We start from the raw sequence: 17343 nt of genomic DNA, 5'->3' as shown, positions 1-17343 counted from the left end.
AGTTGATTCTCAATATTTCTAATTGTAGCTCTTTGACTTTGTAATTGATTTCTCATTTGTAACACCACTTCTTCTATAGACAACTTCTTCTCCTTAAACTTTGTATTATTGTTGAAACCTAAAGGATAATTAGATCTATAATTATTATTCCCTTGGTTGTTCCAGTTTCCCAATGAGTTTCCTTGTTTATTCCCCCATTGCTGATTATTATCACCCGAATTGTTATTCTAGTTAAAGTTGGAATGGTTCTTCCAACCTGGGTTATAATAATTTGAATATGGGTTGTTTTGCTTATTATTTATGGCATTCAAAGTTTCTAATGATGCTTGAGAATCTACCATTTTGTCTAATGTATTCTCTTCAATCATGGAAATTGGTTGAGAAAAATTTATTCCAAATTGGTCTAACTTCCTTGAAATTGTAGCAACTTGATTTGCTAACATGGTAAATGCATCAGTTTCATGAATATTGGCTACTTTCTTAGAATTTACCCTCTCAGAAGGCCATTGAAAATTATTGGTAGCCATTTCTTTAATTATAGCACAAGCGTCATGAAATGATTTTGACATCAATGAACCACCACCAGCGACATCGATAATTAATCTAAGAGATTCAACTAATCCATTATAAAAAGTTTGAATTATTAACCAATCTGGTATAACATGGTGTAGAAACTTTCTAAAGAGTTCTTTAAATCTTTCTCATGCTTCATAAATAGATTCCCCTTCAAAATGATTAGAAGATGTAATATCATTTCTAAGCTTCGCAGTTTTTGATGGTGGAAAATATTTAGCAGGAAATTTTTGTGCTAAATCACCCCAAGTTCTGATAGATCCAGGTGCTAAAAAGTTCAACCACATCTTAGCTTTATCCCTCAGTGAGAAAGGAAATAACGTAAGTCTTATGGCATCATCTCAAGCACCATCGCATTTAAATGTAGCACACAATTCTAGAAAATTGGTAGGGTGTAAATTTGGATCTTCAGTTGGTGATCCCCCAAACTGATTATTTGATATCATTTGGATAATAGCAAGTTTAAGCTCAAATGAATTAGCCACTACAGTAGGTTTTTGAATACTATATTGAAGTTCATCTACAGTAGGGTTGGCATAATCTCTTAAAGGTCTAAACTCTTAATGAATTTCAGCATTTTGATTATTTTGGTCTGTCATTTCTATAATTTCTTTAGATTTTTAAAAATTTATAATTTTTTTGGTTTTTCTGATTTTTCTAATAGTTCTTTCCAATTTAGATTCTTAGGGCACTAGTCCTTCAGAACCTGAACTACACATACACTAACTTATAATAAAATAAAATAAAATAAACAAAACAAAATAAGCTAAGATAAGATAACTTAAAGTTTAAAGAAGACTCTCGAGAAAGGAAATAACGTAAGTCTTATGGCATCATCTCAAGCACCATCGCATTTAAATGTAGCACACAATTCTAGAAAATTGGTAGGGTGTAAATTTGGATCTTCAGTTGGTGATCCCCCAAACTGATTATTTGATATCATTTGGATAATAGCAAGTTTAAGCTCAAATGAATTAGCCACTACAGTAGGTTTTTGAATACTATATTGAAGTTCATCTACAGTAGGGTTGGCATAATCTCTTAAAGGTCTAAACTCTTAATGAATTTCAGCATTTTGATTATTTTGGTCTGTCATTTCTATAATTTCTTTAGATTTTTAAAAATTTATAATTTTTTTGGTTTTTCTGATTTTTCTAATAGTTCTTTCCAATTTAGATTCTTAGGGCACTAGTCCTTCAGAACCTGAACTACACATACACTAACTTATAATAAAATAAAATAAAATAAACAAAACAAAATAAGCTAAGATAAGATAACTTAAAGTTTAAAGAAGACTCTCTAAAAATAGAAATTTTGCTTTTGATTCCCCAGCAACGGCGTCAAAAACTTGATCCTGATATTCTTTTTTATATGTAGAATTTAAGAAGTTGACACCACTACTTGAAGATTTTAATCCCCGAAAACAGCTCCAAAAACTTGATCCCACTTAATACTTCTATTATGCAAAGTACAATAATAATTCATATTGTATTTCACTTATATTTCCTTATTTTACAACAAAACCAAAAACTTGATCCTGAAGAAGAATAAGAATTTCACATTTAATTTATATATATTGGGATACCACACAAGTATACATATCGTTATCAAGTAAAATAGGATTTTTTGATTAAGACCTGAATATCAAACCCACATGCAATTTATACAATTATGTAATATGCTGCACTTTTAGAAAACTTGCTATTTTTAAAAAGACATTTACTTAAACTTAATATATTTTGCAGTAATTAAAATTCAAATATTTTTGGTATTTTTGATATTTTGACAAAATAATAACAACTTAAAAAGATAACTAGAGTTTTGTAGATGAAAGCACTTAATAAGAAAAATATCTTTCTTCTTACCTTGAATCAGTAATAAGTATAGGAATTATGTTGTGGAAGTATGCAAATTGTGTTGTGTCAAATAGGAGCAATAATATTCTTTACCCTTACTGGAGTTGCTATAAAGAACATTGGCTAATTTAAAGTTTGAATAGTTCTAAAGACTGGCTAGGCAGGGAAGATACTAGCTCTCACTCTAGAGCTCCCTTGATTCCCTCCACCTGGGGGCTAACATCTCGTATCAGAACCTAAAATAGAGTTGGAGGCTTTAACTTTTAACCTGTCACTTTAAAGTCCTCTAACTCTACACCCTTCAATGAATATTTTCCTATTTATTTGCACTCAATCATATGAACTACATTCTCATTCATACAACCTCATGTGATTCTTTCCAATTGTTGACTGAGAGAATACCAGCCTAGTTTTTACATGTTCTCACAACAAATTTTAATATCTGGATTAACCAAATCAAGAAGTAAATTAAGTGCGTGAATTTTAATCATCACAACTTCTTCTAACATTAAAGATCAATACTCTCCACAATTTCCATCCACAACGTAATTACTTATCACTTTAAGAAGAAAGATAAAGAAAACTACTCAGAATCTATGGAGAAAATAAAACCACACTTTAGTTTAAAAGAAGAAATTAGTGTCAAACCAACAACAAGTCTCAACTAAAACCAAAAGTAGTCTGAAAACAAAAAAGAAAACTTATCTCAAGTTTTATCTCAAGTTCTCCACCAAACTCTTAAAATTCCTTTGAATCTCTTCTCTTTACAACCACTCAAAATAAAGTAACAAAAAAAATAAAATAAAAGTAAAAGTGGTGCCTGAAAATCTCTCCGAACTAACTCCCCAAATTGATGAACTTTCAAAACTTTCCAAGTATTTTCAGGACTCTTTTCAAAGTCCTCTCTTCTTTCTTTTATAGTTTTCCAAGAGGTGCCTTGGAAACTCTTCAAAATATGTTTAGATTCGATGTATTTCCCCAAGAGATACATTCTTTCGTGATAATTTTCGTCCATGGTAGTTATAACCACATATTAAGCTAATGGGTGCCTCAAAAATCTCTTCAAAATTTAAAAAAACAGACTTTACTCGTCTAGTAACTACCATTGATGCTTAAGTGCGGGACCTCTGGCGCTTAAGTGATGCCTTCTCTGTTTAACCGGCTCTTAAGCGCCGGATCTAGCGCTTAGGCGCCAAAACTCTTTTACATGTTTTTCACATTTTTTCTCCAAATTTGATCTTTTTTCACTCCTTTAAGCATTTTTCACACATTTTACTTGTATCTACAAGAAAAATACAAAAATACCTTCCATTAAAGTGCAATATCTCAAAAATAGGTATAAAAATGTGTCTAAAAATGCTATATATTTTAGGTATATCACCTTGTATAAATCCAAATCGATTATGATAAATCTTTGTATCTCATTTTAAACATATGTCCAATTAAAGTATATCATATCAACTTAATTCCTATATAATTCGTACACTCTTATGCATTCCCTTTATTCTTAACAATGGGAACCAAGATACTCTTCCTCCACTTCTCAGGCATCTTTTTAGTTTATAAATTAATATGAAAGAGTTTAGTATGACAAGAAATTCCCAAATCTCTTAAATTTTTTCCACTCTTTAATTAGGATATTATTAGGTCCTACTGATTTTCTATCATTGTTTTTCTTTAAAGCTTCCTCAAATTCTTTTTTTACTAATGTAACAATAAAAATAAAATATTTTATTATTATTAACAGTTGAAAAATCATTGAGGTCTATCATATATTTAGACACTTCATTGAAAAGTTTATCAAAATTTCTCACCCACCTATATTGAATATCTTCCTCTAAAAAAAGGTACTTTTGATTCTCATCTTTAATACACTTTACTGGAATTAAATCTTTACTTTTCTTTTCATTATATATATATATATGCCTTCTAATTTATTATAAACATCATTAAAAGAAGAATTTTTAGTGTTCAAATTATTCTCTTAGACTCCTATGAGCCACCTTATATTTTTCTCAATTCTCTAAGCTTTTACATTTAAGTCAATTTTTATAACACAACCTCTTATATTTTATCTATTTTCGTACATTATTATTTCACCACCAACTATTTTTATTTATAAAAGCTTTTTCTTTTGATTCTCTAAGTACATCTTTTGTGACTTGTTTAATAGTGCTTGTCACTTTATCCCATATATAATTCACTTCTTCATACATCTCTTCATCTTAAAATCCAAACTAATAATTGATATTGAGTACTTAAATTTCACCTAAATTACCTTACAATCTTTACACTCTGGATAATCTCTTTTTCAAATAAGAAAATATTCAATTTGTGTTTTCTTAGATCCATTCTTGTGAGTAATAGCATGTTCATCTTTTTTTTTTATAAATAAATTATTAGCAATAACAAAGTCGTAGGCTATAGAATAATCTAATATGGTTCAACCTTTTTTATTAATCACTCCAAAACCATAACAACCATCACTATTTCTAAAATCTTCCATCACTCTACTAGTCTGTCCATCTAAATCTCCTCCAATAAAAATTCTTTGTTCAAGATGTATCGTTTGTATTAATTCTTGTAGGTCCTTCTAGAATTTTTCTTTTGAACTTATTTCAAAAGCTACTTTAGAAGCTTAAGCACTTATAACATTAAAAATCTTAATATAAATAAAAAATTATTAGAGCTATAACTCTATCAATTCTATTATATTTTACAATATTATCTTTTAAACTCTTATCTATAATTATATATATATCATTTCTAATGTGACTTTTACGTGAATACCCTTGTTTAAAATCAAAGATATCAATATCCTGTCTTTTCTTCAACCCATTTAATTTCATGAATAAATAATATATTATTTCCTTATGAACCATAATAGAAACTAATTCCATTAATTTAACTGTGAAAGTTTCTATATTCCAAGTTCATTTCCTGTATTAGCTTCATTGACTAACTTTTTTACCCTCATTCATCCATAATATGAGAACTCTTGCTTATTTGACATTACACTTGAGCTGTGTAGCGGCCCTTGCTCACATTTCATTGTATTCAAAGTCATACAACGCATCGCTTCCATGGGACGCCCAAACATTTACAAAAGGATTTAAAATATTCATGTTATGAATTTTCGATAAATTTTACACTAGCTATCGACTACTTAATGCAACACCTCACTTTTCGCAACCGAGGCTTGTGATCAAAAACAAAAATGTGTACTCAAGAAAAGACTTTTTTATTCAAAAATGTTTGTGCCAAAACAAAAATGTGTACTCAATCAATGCAGACTATACTGATAGGATCAAACATCAGCATAAAATAAAGACACTAATTTTTTTCTATCGGTGCATTTGTTAGTGGCATAATGATTAAGAGTATAATCACTCATTCTAAGATCATGATTTTGAATGGTTCATATTAGCCTTGGACCCATATTAAAAAAGAAACTTCTTTTACGTGACTCATTGCCACAAGCAAGCTGAGAGTATTAAACAATCTAAGATCCGACCAGCTACGGACCGAGACCAAAGATCAGGATGGGGCCCACAAAGATCTAACCCGGAGCGGGCATGGGATCAGGCCCAAAACCTGAACCCGGAAGTGAAAGGGTAATCTCGTAATTATATTTCAAAGAAACTTCTCCGCCTTTCTTTAATCGCTAGAGAATCCAAGGTTGGGTCACATGACTGTTCTATCGGTCCTTCACCATCCAACCTTGGACACATTTCCATCGATTTGAACATCCGTCTCGGTCCTGCGTCAGAACCCGCTCTGTTTTAAGGTTTCCCCTCCTCTCTCTCTCTAAGCCAATCAGTCTCTCTCTAGAATTCTCAACTCTTTCACCGCCCCACAAGACGACGACAGGGCCAAAAGGTGAAAAAAGCAAAGAGAAATGGGGAGTCTTCTTGGGGTAATGAGGAGGGAGGGCCCCCTCAGTCTTCATATATCGCTTTCTCATCCTATAAATAGCAAAGCAGGAGCCACTTCCCACTCCCAGCCGGAAGTTACCTCAGACTTTTTGCTTCTTTTTCTCCTCTCCGCCTCCATCGATCACCGGTTTTTACAGGAAGAGGGAGAGATGGGAAGAGGGAGAGTGGAGCTGAAGCGGATCGAGAACAAGATCAACCGCCAAGTAACCTTCGCCAAGCGCAGGAACGGCCTCCTAAAGAAGGCCTATGAGCTCTCTGTCCTCTGCGAAGCAGAAGTCGCCCTCATCATCTTCTCCAACCGCGGAAAGCTTTATGAGTTTTGCAGCAGCTCTAGGTATATGATTCCTATCTCTTTTGCTTTTATTATTACTTTCCCGTTAAATTGCTATGTTGCCGTTTTGGTGAAACAAAGAAAGAAGAGAGTAGATCTGCTGAGAAAAAGAAACCGATGGCATTTGGAACTGGGTTCTACTTTAGGCTCGCCCAATTCCTTACTTGTTTTTGAGCTTTTATACGCCGTTTGTTTTAGGCTTATTATACGCCTTTTGCTTTAGGGTTATTGAACTGGGCGATCTTAGCTCTGTCACTGCTTTGGACTTCGGCGTATAGGGTTGTGGCTTTGTGGAAAAAAAGTTAACGCCTGTTCTGCTATTGTAGATTGTCAAAAATAGAGCCGGATAATACTAGGTGAAAGCCTTTTGTCTTTCTGGTTTCTTCTTCTTTGGGAGTTAGACCGAAGGTCTTTCATGGCCTGTTTCCCGATATTTTAGTTTTAGTTGTTTCTTTCTAAAGCTAAGAACTTAGTCCATTTTTTCCTTTCTTCTTCATCTTCTTCTATTTTATTTATTATTTTATTTTTTGCTTCTTTTCCTTTTTACTCCTGGACACCTTAGTTCGATTAACATTAGATAATACATGACACAAAACTCCAATGCTGACGTTGATGTAGTTTGCTTCCCCTCCAAACATAGCATTAAATAAATTATAACGTTTTAGATTCTCCGCTTTCCGAAAATTAAGATTTTTTTTTTTTAAGGATTTTTTCCTTTCGATGACATTCTCAACATTAATAATTATTTTTATCATAGAAAGGTATTTTTGACATTTTAATTTCGTCAGCTCAACGAAGGGAATTTTCTTCTCCCTTACATTTAAATTTCTCCCAAGATGCAGCGTTTAGTTTCTTGGGCTTCGCGTTACTCACATTTCGTGCGCACTTAGGTCGACGGACGTAATGACTAACTGGTGTAGAAAAGCATAACCAAGGTAAATTTCTGCATGGTTTCTCTGATGTTCGGCAGCTTTTTGGAGTCGCGTCTAGTAAATGTGATTCCTAGTATCGCCGTTCGTCTTTTTCATACCCCAAAAATAAGGTCCAGTTGTTAATTGTACAAAAATAAACCTCGGAAGTTGAAACCTCTAATTTTCTCCCGCAGTGCAGGAATCTGATCTAGCCTTGCATTTGTCCATCAGTCGCTAGAGCGCTTCACAGTATTTTAGGTGGCATTTTAATGGAATCCGATTCTCTTTAATCGTCATGCTATCCCAATTTTGCTATTTTTAATTTTAAATGATTTGAACACTTTAAAATAAAACGATTTCAAAATTAATAATAAAAGAAGTTTCTCTTAAGAGATTCTTTGTTTGCGTTTTTGTTTCGCTGCATCGAGGTCATCAAATACTTTAATTTTCGAGCGCCATTGAGAGCGAATACAATATTCCACAATTTAAAAAAGCAATTGAACGAAAAAAATGTAGAGAGAGACTCCAACAATTATATGTTACAATTTGAACTAAACTTAAGCCTAGTGGAGAGTTTAGATAATTCTATACACCAAAAATATATAGAAATCACAGGGATGATTCTCAACAAAAATGCCCTTCTTACTTCTTCCCGCATCACATGTGCGTCCACTCTCCACAAAAAAAGATGCCCAAGCGATCTATCAAATTAGATGATCTTACACCCAATTGTTAAAAATTTTGTATAATAAATCAATTCAAAAGCGACACATCTCCAAACAACAAACATCCTTTTATGCATACGAGGAAAACATCACTGAATGCTATTCAATTTGCACAAGATCCTTGATCGATAGCCCTCAATGAAAATCATATTTTGATAGAATTTATAGCAATGATATTTTAAACCTACATTTATTCATAATTTATAAATAATCCATGGTAAATTGCGACATGGACATCTGTTTATGAACTTATGTGATGGATTATCAGAACCTAATGATAGATCCTTATGTCACCAAAATTATAGTAAAGAATTTTTGTCTGAAGTTTTTTTATTGCTTTCTTGTTGGAATTGAGTTTATAATCGATCTTCCAACAGAAAAATGGTGAATTTTTCGTCACCAAAAGTTAATTGATAGAAAATTCATCAAACTTGCTTTATCTTTAATTCAATTTTAATGTGAACTGCATTCCTTATTATGAATTTTCATTCATAAAAATTATTTTAGAACAAAAATATAAAACAATATGATGGATAATTCATCACAACTTTTTATTCTAGTGATTTTATAAAATGGCTGAACAATTAATGAAAAATTTATCAAAAAATGTTTAAAATTTTCTCAAACTATTTCAATCACATGTAAAAATTTTCTCAATTTTTTTATTCTACTTTATAAAAAAATTATAAAAATAACAACCATTGTAGACTATAAACATACACCGAAGCCTTAAATACTCAATTTAGAGAAAAAGCCTAATAATTAGAGATTTCTTTCAAAAGTCTTAATTTTTTTTTTGCCGAAAACTAGATTTTTTAAGATTCCTTGACACAAATTCACAACTAGAAAATATTTTTGAGAACCTAATTTTTTAATAAACAAGTTTTAGGTAGATTTTAGATGGATTTGATCACAAATATTTATCATTTTTCATATAGCTATAAATTCACTCTCTGGTATCATTCCCCAAGGGTTCCATATAATCATTGTTTACCAACAAATTTATCACTAGTTGACCAATTTAATAGTAAAAATTCATCAATAAATTGTTATTACTTTTTATTGTATACCTTTTTCTAATAACTGAATCATCGGCACTCTATCCAAAAAACATGATAAATCATATACAATATTTAATAAAGTAAAATAATAGCATGTAATTAATTAAAATAGCATATATTAAATTTTAATTATAAATAATAATTTGTAAAAATAAATTTTAATTTTATTATAAACTTGCACATTTTATTTCTTCGTACCTTATATTTATCATATCCTTCATTTCTCTCTCCACTTCCCTCTACTCCGTCACATATTCCTTATCCTCATGCTCTTGGTCTTCTATTAGGTCATATTGTTAATTAACATAGTATTAAACTACGACATCAACATGTGCTTATTATCCACATTCATACAAGATTATAAGTTTTTAATCATAGTAACTATTTATCCATTTCTTTCTTGCCATTATCAATATACACTAAATAAAAGTTATAGGAGGATGGGGCGTTATATAATATGAATTATGATTGTAAATTACAAGTTCTCCTAATCTTAACCATCATAACCATGTCTCCATAATTTATAATTTAATTTTTGAGATGTTCTGCTTGAGCATCCTTCAGATGAGTATATATGTGGAGTTACATTTTGATAGTCTCATGTAGTATTTATTTAATAAAAATATTGATAAATTAATTAAAAACAAAAGTATAAATAATTCCAATTTAAATATTCACGTATTTTTCTTATCATATAGTGTGTGAAACAAAGGCACAATTCGGGAGAGTGATGCATGTACCTCCATATTAAAATAATGATTTAATATTTATTCTACTCAGCCTTCTTCACATAGATTAGGCGTCTTCATACGATGTGGTAGCTAACTCACACAATCTCCCCAATCTACTTATGCCACACAGATGGGTTATGCTGCATCACCCAAGTTCTTTTTTAACTAATTATAATGCTAGGGAAGCTTATAAGAGAGCTTTAAGAATTTAAAAATAATTTTTTATCTAAAAGTTATAAGTTTTTAGAGAAAAATAAAAAAATCTATTAATTTAAATGCGTAAAAATCATATAGCATCAACTAGTTAAAATATTCTATGTTATCATAGTATGATATCTCCAACCTTATTTCTTTTTTGTAAGAGTGAATCTCACCTGCATAAATGACTTTAATAAAGTAAGAAATCTACAAAGAAAACCATACTTATGAAGGAAATGCATTAAAATTTTACGCATCCCCGTCAAGCTTAATAAATGAGATGTACTTATGTATGCTGGCATAAGAGAGGATATAAATAAAGGAAAATTAATTAAAAATAATATAAACCACTATTATATTAAAATATACACCTAATTTCAACATACGAGGATGAAAAAAGAAAAGCCACAAAGCTAACTTCAAAGAAATAGAAATCAAGCCAATTTCAAAATATAAAAAAATTTTAATTAATTTAATTTATTCTAATATTATATTATATGCAATTTATTGACCTTTATATATATCTATATATTGGATATATTTATATATATACTAAGAAGGATTAATTAAAGGTGACCTATATTATGATAGAATCCTTCATATATCATTTTTAATTTGATAATTATAGAAGATAACTCTTAAATTTTCATACATGCATTTTGATGGACTATTAAACCTTCATTCAAATATGCTGACTCTTTAATTTATTAGTGGGTTAGACTGCGTTGTATATATATAAGTTATTTGCTTAGTGAAAAGTTGTAGAGTTTTTTCTCTTTAAATTCTACATGGTATCAGATAAAGGGAAATAATTATCTTACCTCTCCTTCCTCCTTGCACTCACTCTTGTAGGCCCTCCACTGGAAAAAGTGTATGTGGAGCTAGCTCCCAGATTAAAGAAAAACACAAATAATCAACTAATGTACAATCTAAATAAATTATTATATGGGTTGAAATAATCTTCTAGAGCATGTCATGAAAGGTATTATCAGTGTCAGTCTGATCATACTTTATTTGTGATATCAAAGTAAGAAGGTATGATAACCTTTCTTGTTATATATAGATGATAGTATTATTACAAGAAATGATTTATAAAAACTTGAAAAAATAAAATGAATAATGGCTTCTAAGTTTGAGATAAAAAGTCCTAGAACTTTAAGATACTTCCTAAGAATGGAAATAGCAAGATCCAAAGAATGCATTGTCATATGCCGGAAAAAAAATATATCCTTGACCTATTAAAGGTGAAATACATATTGGGATGCAAACTACTAGATACTCCTATTTATTCTAATCGATGTTCATCAAAAGTGAGGATATCACCCCAATTGAGAAAAGGATGTATCAAAGACTTGTAGAGAAACTGATTTATTTATCTTATATAAGATCTGATATTATCCTTTTTTCGGTGTAGTGAGAAAGCATATGAATGATCCTAATTAAGAGCATTTAGAAGAGGTCTTTTCAATTATAAGGTTCCTAATGATGACTTCAAGATGTTGTTTGATATTCAAGAAAATTGAGCATCATAATATTGAGTTATACACTAATGTTGCTGAGTAGGAGAACTGACTGATAGAAGATTAACTAGAGATTACTGTTCATTTGTATGAGATAACTTGATTACTTGGAGAACTAAAAAAAGCAAGAGTGGTGGCAAGAGGCAGTGTGAAATTTTAGTACCTTGCCTTGGCCTAAGAATTACGAAGGGATGTGGCTAAAAAATTACTGATATAACTTCACATAAGGAAATAAAATACTATTAAAATGCCAACTTATGTTCAATCAACCATCAACATTATAATGAATCCAGTATGCCATTATCAAATTAAAGATATAGAGATTGGCAAACGCTTCATCTTTTATAGGCTCAACAAATGGGTTGCTTAGCTAAGCTATATCCCAATTCGGTACAAAATTGATGATATTCTCACCAAGAATCTTTCTCGACAACATTTTAGTGGTCACATCTAGAATTTTTGGTAGTATGATATATAAAGCACAATTTGAGGGAGAATGTTCATATGCACATAGTTTAGGAAATCATTGGTCTGCTGTTATGTTTGAGGAGAGAAATTATTCTCTCTTAGTTATCCATTATTGTGTGTTGCTTCCTTTCTTTTTATCATAATGATTTGAATTTTTCTCTAGTTATAAGAGGCTTATTCTGAGCTGTGGCCATATTAGTTATTTTCTAAGTGAGAAATTAGAGAGTTTCTTACTCCTAAAATTCCACACATATTGACTAGAACCTTTATCGACTAATGTTGATTTTACTTTTCAACTTAACATAATCAAACAATGATTTGACTTGAATTAGATTGAATATCTACCTTCAATGGTTATTTTTACCTTCAATTTTTTGACAGTCAGTGTAAAACTCGCCGAAAAATCATGACATGAATCCTTTTGATCATTATGTAACTACTAGGAATGGCCATTGAAGACATGTAGAATCTAAAAGTGATTAGCTTTGATTTGTTGACTATAGCTATGCCTACATGACTAAATTATTTAGGATAAAATAATGCACCAACTTCATTTAAAAATGCACTACATTGGTAATCTCTATGATAAAAGATACTATTATAAGAAATAATAGAAAGATAATATAGTAATATTATCATAATAAACATTTAATATTAATAATCCTATATATGTTTGCATCTATTATTATAGTGTCAACATAAGCTTTGTGACCTTAAGCAGAAATGCACAATTTTTTATTTTTATTGTTATTTTTTTCTTGTGCTTGCTATTATGATAAAAATAACAGTATAACTTTGAATGACGACAGTAGCTTTAAAAGATTGTGGTTGTTCAATACTAATAATTGGAGATTAGGAGAAAGTATTCAATAGCAAAATAAATTTCTTAAAAAATTGGAAAGTTGTTGTTAAAAAAGGATTTTTTCTCTAATTATTGATATAGTTTAAGAAGATTACACTTCTTAATAATCAAAACATGTTCTTTTTTTGTTAGAATGAAGTTTTTATTAAAACATTAAGTTATTTTAATCTTGGTGGAGAAGATGTTGGATAATTATTTGTTGAACATGTAAGACATATTTAAAATGAATGAATGAGGAAAAAAATCAAAAAAATATTAATGTGGCTATTACTAATTAAACAGTTATAGAGTGAGGTGCAAATTTTTTTATCAATTATATCAAAATTGAAGTGATTTTGGGAGGTCTTCTTACACAAGTTCAAATTTAGCTTTGATTTGAATTAATAAAAAAAGAGAAATGAGCTTTTTAGTGGAAATATTTTAGTAAAAAAGAAATTTTGCAATCTGGATTTTATTGACTTATTCTATTTATTAGAGTGTTAATATATATATAAAAACATGTGATCGATGTCAAAGAGTGGGTAATATTTCAAAAAGAAATGAAATGCCTCATATATATATATATATTATGGTGTGTAGAAATTTTAATAATAATATAAGTTATCAAATAAGTGATATTAATCATCAAGTTAACTTTGAAGGCTCTATTGAAAGAAGATGATGAAGAAGAGTTTAAAATGAGGTAGAGGGCTATAAGATCATCGATAAAGAGCCTTAATCTCAAACTAATAAAATACATAGTAAAATTTAAATTTTGAACTTGAAGTTTTTATTCCAAATTTTATAAAATCTTGACCAAAAATTTTTTATATTTTATCTAAGAATTTATACAATTTGGTCCAAACATTTTAATTTTTAATATTTAACATATTTTTTTTCACTTAAAATAATTTGTAATGAAATTTTCTTTATTTTAATTAGCTTTAAGCTTGATTAAAATTTGTACAACCACCATTCCATGATTGGAGCCAAGATAGGGTGATTTCATTCTCGTTATTTTATTTGGTAATGCCACCAATTCTCCTCCAAGATTTGATTTCTCACTTTTTTTTAATTACTTGAATTAGAATTTCATAAATTATAAGGTTCTTTAAATACTTTCTAGATTGAATATAGAAATTTTATTTTTTGAAAAACTAGTAAAGTGAAAACTCTATGGTTGGGAGCTCATTAGCTAATTTCCTTTCTTAGGTTCTTGATGGATAAAAATGCTTACACAAAAATTTATTCATGATTTCTCTCTCTACGAATCTTATATAATACATTTTCCCTTCCTTCTAACTTTGTTATAAAATATTTCTCCACATATTATAGCCATAAGAAATATTTAATTGTTTGAAGTCATTAGTCATAACTAAAATTTTTTTACATGCTATTTTTTTTTTACATGCAGGTCTTAGTCTATGCTCTCTAAGTTCAGGATTCTCATCATTCACTCCCAATCTAATTTGTGTACACTCTCTTAGCATTTGAAATTCATTTCAACCCTTTTATTATATTTGATATTTCAAGGCTAATTAAATCAATCTAAAATTTGTCACTTTTTCCAAGCCTTGGTCTTCCTTCATGTACTCCAAACCACTTAAAGCTTTGTTAAACACTCCAAATAAAATCAAAAAATATTTTCTTAATAATTTGAAATGGTTTCATTAACCACCAAAAGAAACTATAAATTTAAATTGCACGGATAGTCATTGAGTTAACCATGCCTTTAATTTTTGGATGGCCCTTTCTTATTCACTATCATCTCAAATAAAATTATTCTAGTTGATCAAGAGTGTTTTCAACATAGTTGTCTTCCCACCTTAGCTAGTGAACATATTGGTTCATTCAATGAATGGCTAATTCAAATAGTGTTATTAGATTTGAACTTTGTTGAAAGTGACTTTAGGAATGTTAGTTTTCCACAAGTAGTCAATAGGTATTGGTAGGTAGTGGTATTTTAAATCAAAATGTGATGGTAGAGCTCATAAGGGTGATATCATAATATTAATAAGCTAAGATTCGAACTTCCATTTATCGACATTACTGCATTTCTTCAATCATTAGCTACAATAAATTTTACATCCCTATACAACATTACCTTGCTGACAACCTTTAATTAAATGATCCATCAATATAACTATTAACTCAATGTAATCTCCATTACTAAATTTACATGTGCATGGCATTTGGCCCATAACCTTATTGAACTTACAATAATAGAAAATAAAATTGTTGTATTAGAGCTTTAGAAACAATAGTAATATTTTTTTCTATTTTTTCTCAGTTCTCTAAAATCAATCATCCTAACTTCCTAATATCCACTACCTAACTTCAATCTAACGCTATCTAGAACTATTACAAAAGGATACCTGATAAGATGAAATATTATTTTCATTTGAAGAAAAAAATTCTATATATTAGACTTAATAGTTAATCAAAGAATTTTAATAGATTTTTTTGAAGTGCTTACCAAAAACTTTATTATTATTATTATTCAAAATTAATGAGAAAACTTATCTTATTTGATCCTATATTGAGATGATCTTTTTAAAATATTAATAATATAAGTTTGGCTATCTTATTGGCTCCATACCAAGTGAAGGCTATCTTAGTTATGTTATATGTAAGGGATTCCTTAATTTCATCCTGGCTATATATTTCATGAGAATAGGTGTCAAACAAAATATATAAAATCATAATAAGTAATAAGTAAATTTTGTACAATGTAAATAATTTTTTTTTAAGGTGTGTGTGATGTTTCTTTAATCTAAGAGATTTAATTTAAAAGGCACATAACAAATTAAGGTTTATATTTTAGTGGAAAACAATTATAACAAAATAAAGAAGTAGCTGCTTAAATTTAATTACCGCTAGTGATCAAAATAAATGCAATGAATTTGTTGCAATGCACCACAATATTTTAGGAGAATAAATTTATATTTTGTTAACTAAGTTGTTATTAAAATTATAAACAAGTAGTAAGAAATGTTTCATATAGTAAATTAAAGCATGCTTAATCATTGAAACTCATACATAATTATTCATTAAAAAACATAAGTATGATCTTTCCCCTTACACCCTAACTAATGTTGATACCAATCTTCCAATTACATCAAGGAAGAAAAATTGAACATCCACCTAGTATTCAACTTCTCATTTTCTTTCACTTCTTAATAATTGCCTCCAACAAAGCTTATATTTTTGAGAAAATAATATGATGATTCCAGAAGATATCTAAATTTAATTGATAATCAAGAATAAAAAATAATGTTATCTTTGAAGAAATGAGAGTACTGAAAGGAATCAAATGAGATAGTAAAATCATTAAAAAGAAATAAATAATTTTTTTTATTTAAGTGGTCTATATTATCAAATATAATACAAAAAAGTTATTTAAAGGTAAATAACTAGTCTCTTGACAAAAGGCTACATTTTGATTTATAGAGTGGATCATGAAAAAGTTTTACAAAAATTACATAAAGCTAGTACTCAAATACTTGTATCTTTGGTAGCTAATTAAAGATACAAGAAATGACTTTCTGCATGATAAATTAGAAGAAGAAGCTTTTATATGAATATCCTTGAGATTTTAATCAAGATTTTAATAAAATATTTTAGATATGTTAAAGAAAGCTCTATACAAACTAAAAAAATTTCTAAAATAATGATTTGAGTGGTTTACCAAAATCATGAAAAGAATGAAATTAAAATAATACCTCAAAGGTCGTACTTTATTCATAAAGAAATTCAACAAAAATAGTTATTTTTTTTTATCGTGTATGTGGATAATATGATTAAAATAAGAGACAATATCAAAAAAATAAATAGTGTAAAAAGTCAAAGATTTAAGAGATCTTTAATATTTTTTTAGAATTGAACTTAAAACATAGAATATTCATTTCTTAATAAAAATATAACCTCAAATTATAAACTGAGCGATGTATAATACAATGTAATTCTTTAAATTTTTTTGTTGACTACTGCGGAGGAGGGGCTGATAATAGCCTACAACTTTCTAAGGGAGCAATGGAAGATTGATTGAGAAGCTCACAAATCCTTATTACAATAACAATAAAAAAAATGGTGTAATCTATATTGTAAATGTTCAATGTCAATTTATGTATGAATTAAAAAAATGGATATACAAACATCATGCAAAAATCTTAAAAATACCAAAATCAATACCA

General features: G+C 29.2%; 1 protein-coding gene across 2 annotated transcripts in view; it reads left to right on the top strand.

Moving 5' to 3' along the window:
- Positions 1–6148: 6148 nt before the first annotated feature.
- The window catches only part of LOC110039099 (agamous-like MADS-box protein AGL9 homolog), a 50899-nt gene continuing 39704 nt past the window's right edge, over positions 6149–17343 (top strand). The window contains exon 1 of one of the 2 annotated variants that reach the window (XM_020744053.1): positions 6149–6698. In XM_020744053.1, the coding sequence (XP_020599712.1) occupies positions 6328–6698 (371 nt within the window). In that variant the 5' untranslated portion in view covers positions 6149–6327. The remainder of the gene's footprint in view (positions 6699–17343) is intronic. The other variant, XM_020744054.1, reaches the window with a different exon arrangement.

This window comes from Phalaenopsis equestris, unplaced genomic scaffold (assembly GCF_001263595.1).
Source record: "Phalaenopsis equestris unplaced genomic scaffold, ASM126359v1 Scaffold235245, whole genome shotgun sequence".
Taxonomy (NCBI): Eukaryota; Viridiplantae; Streptophyta; class Magnoliopsida; order Asparagales; family Orchidaceae; genus Phalaenopsis; species Phalaenopsis equestris.
Note: the sequence above shows the minus strand (reverse complement) of the source record. Positions and strands in the feature narration are given on the sequence as shown.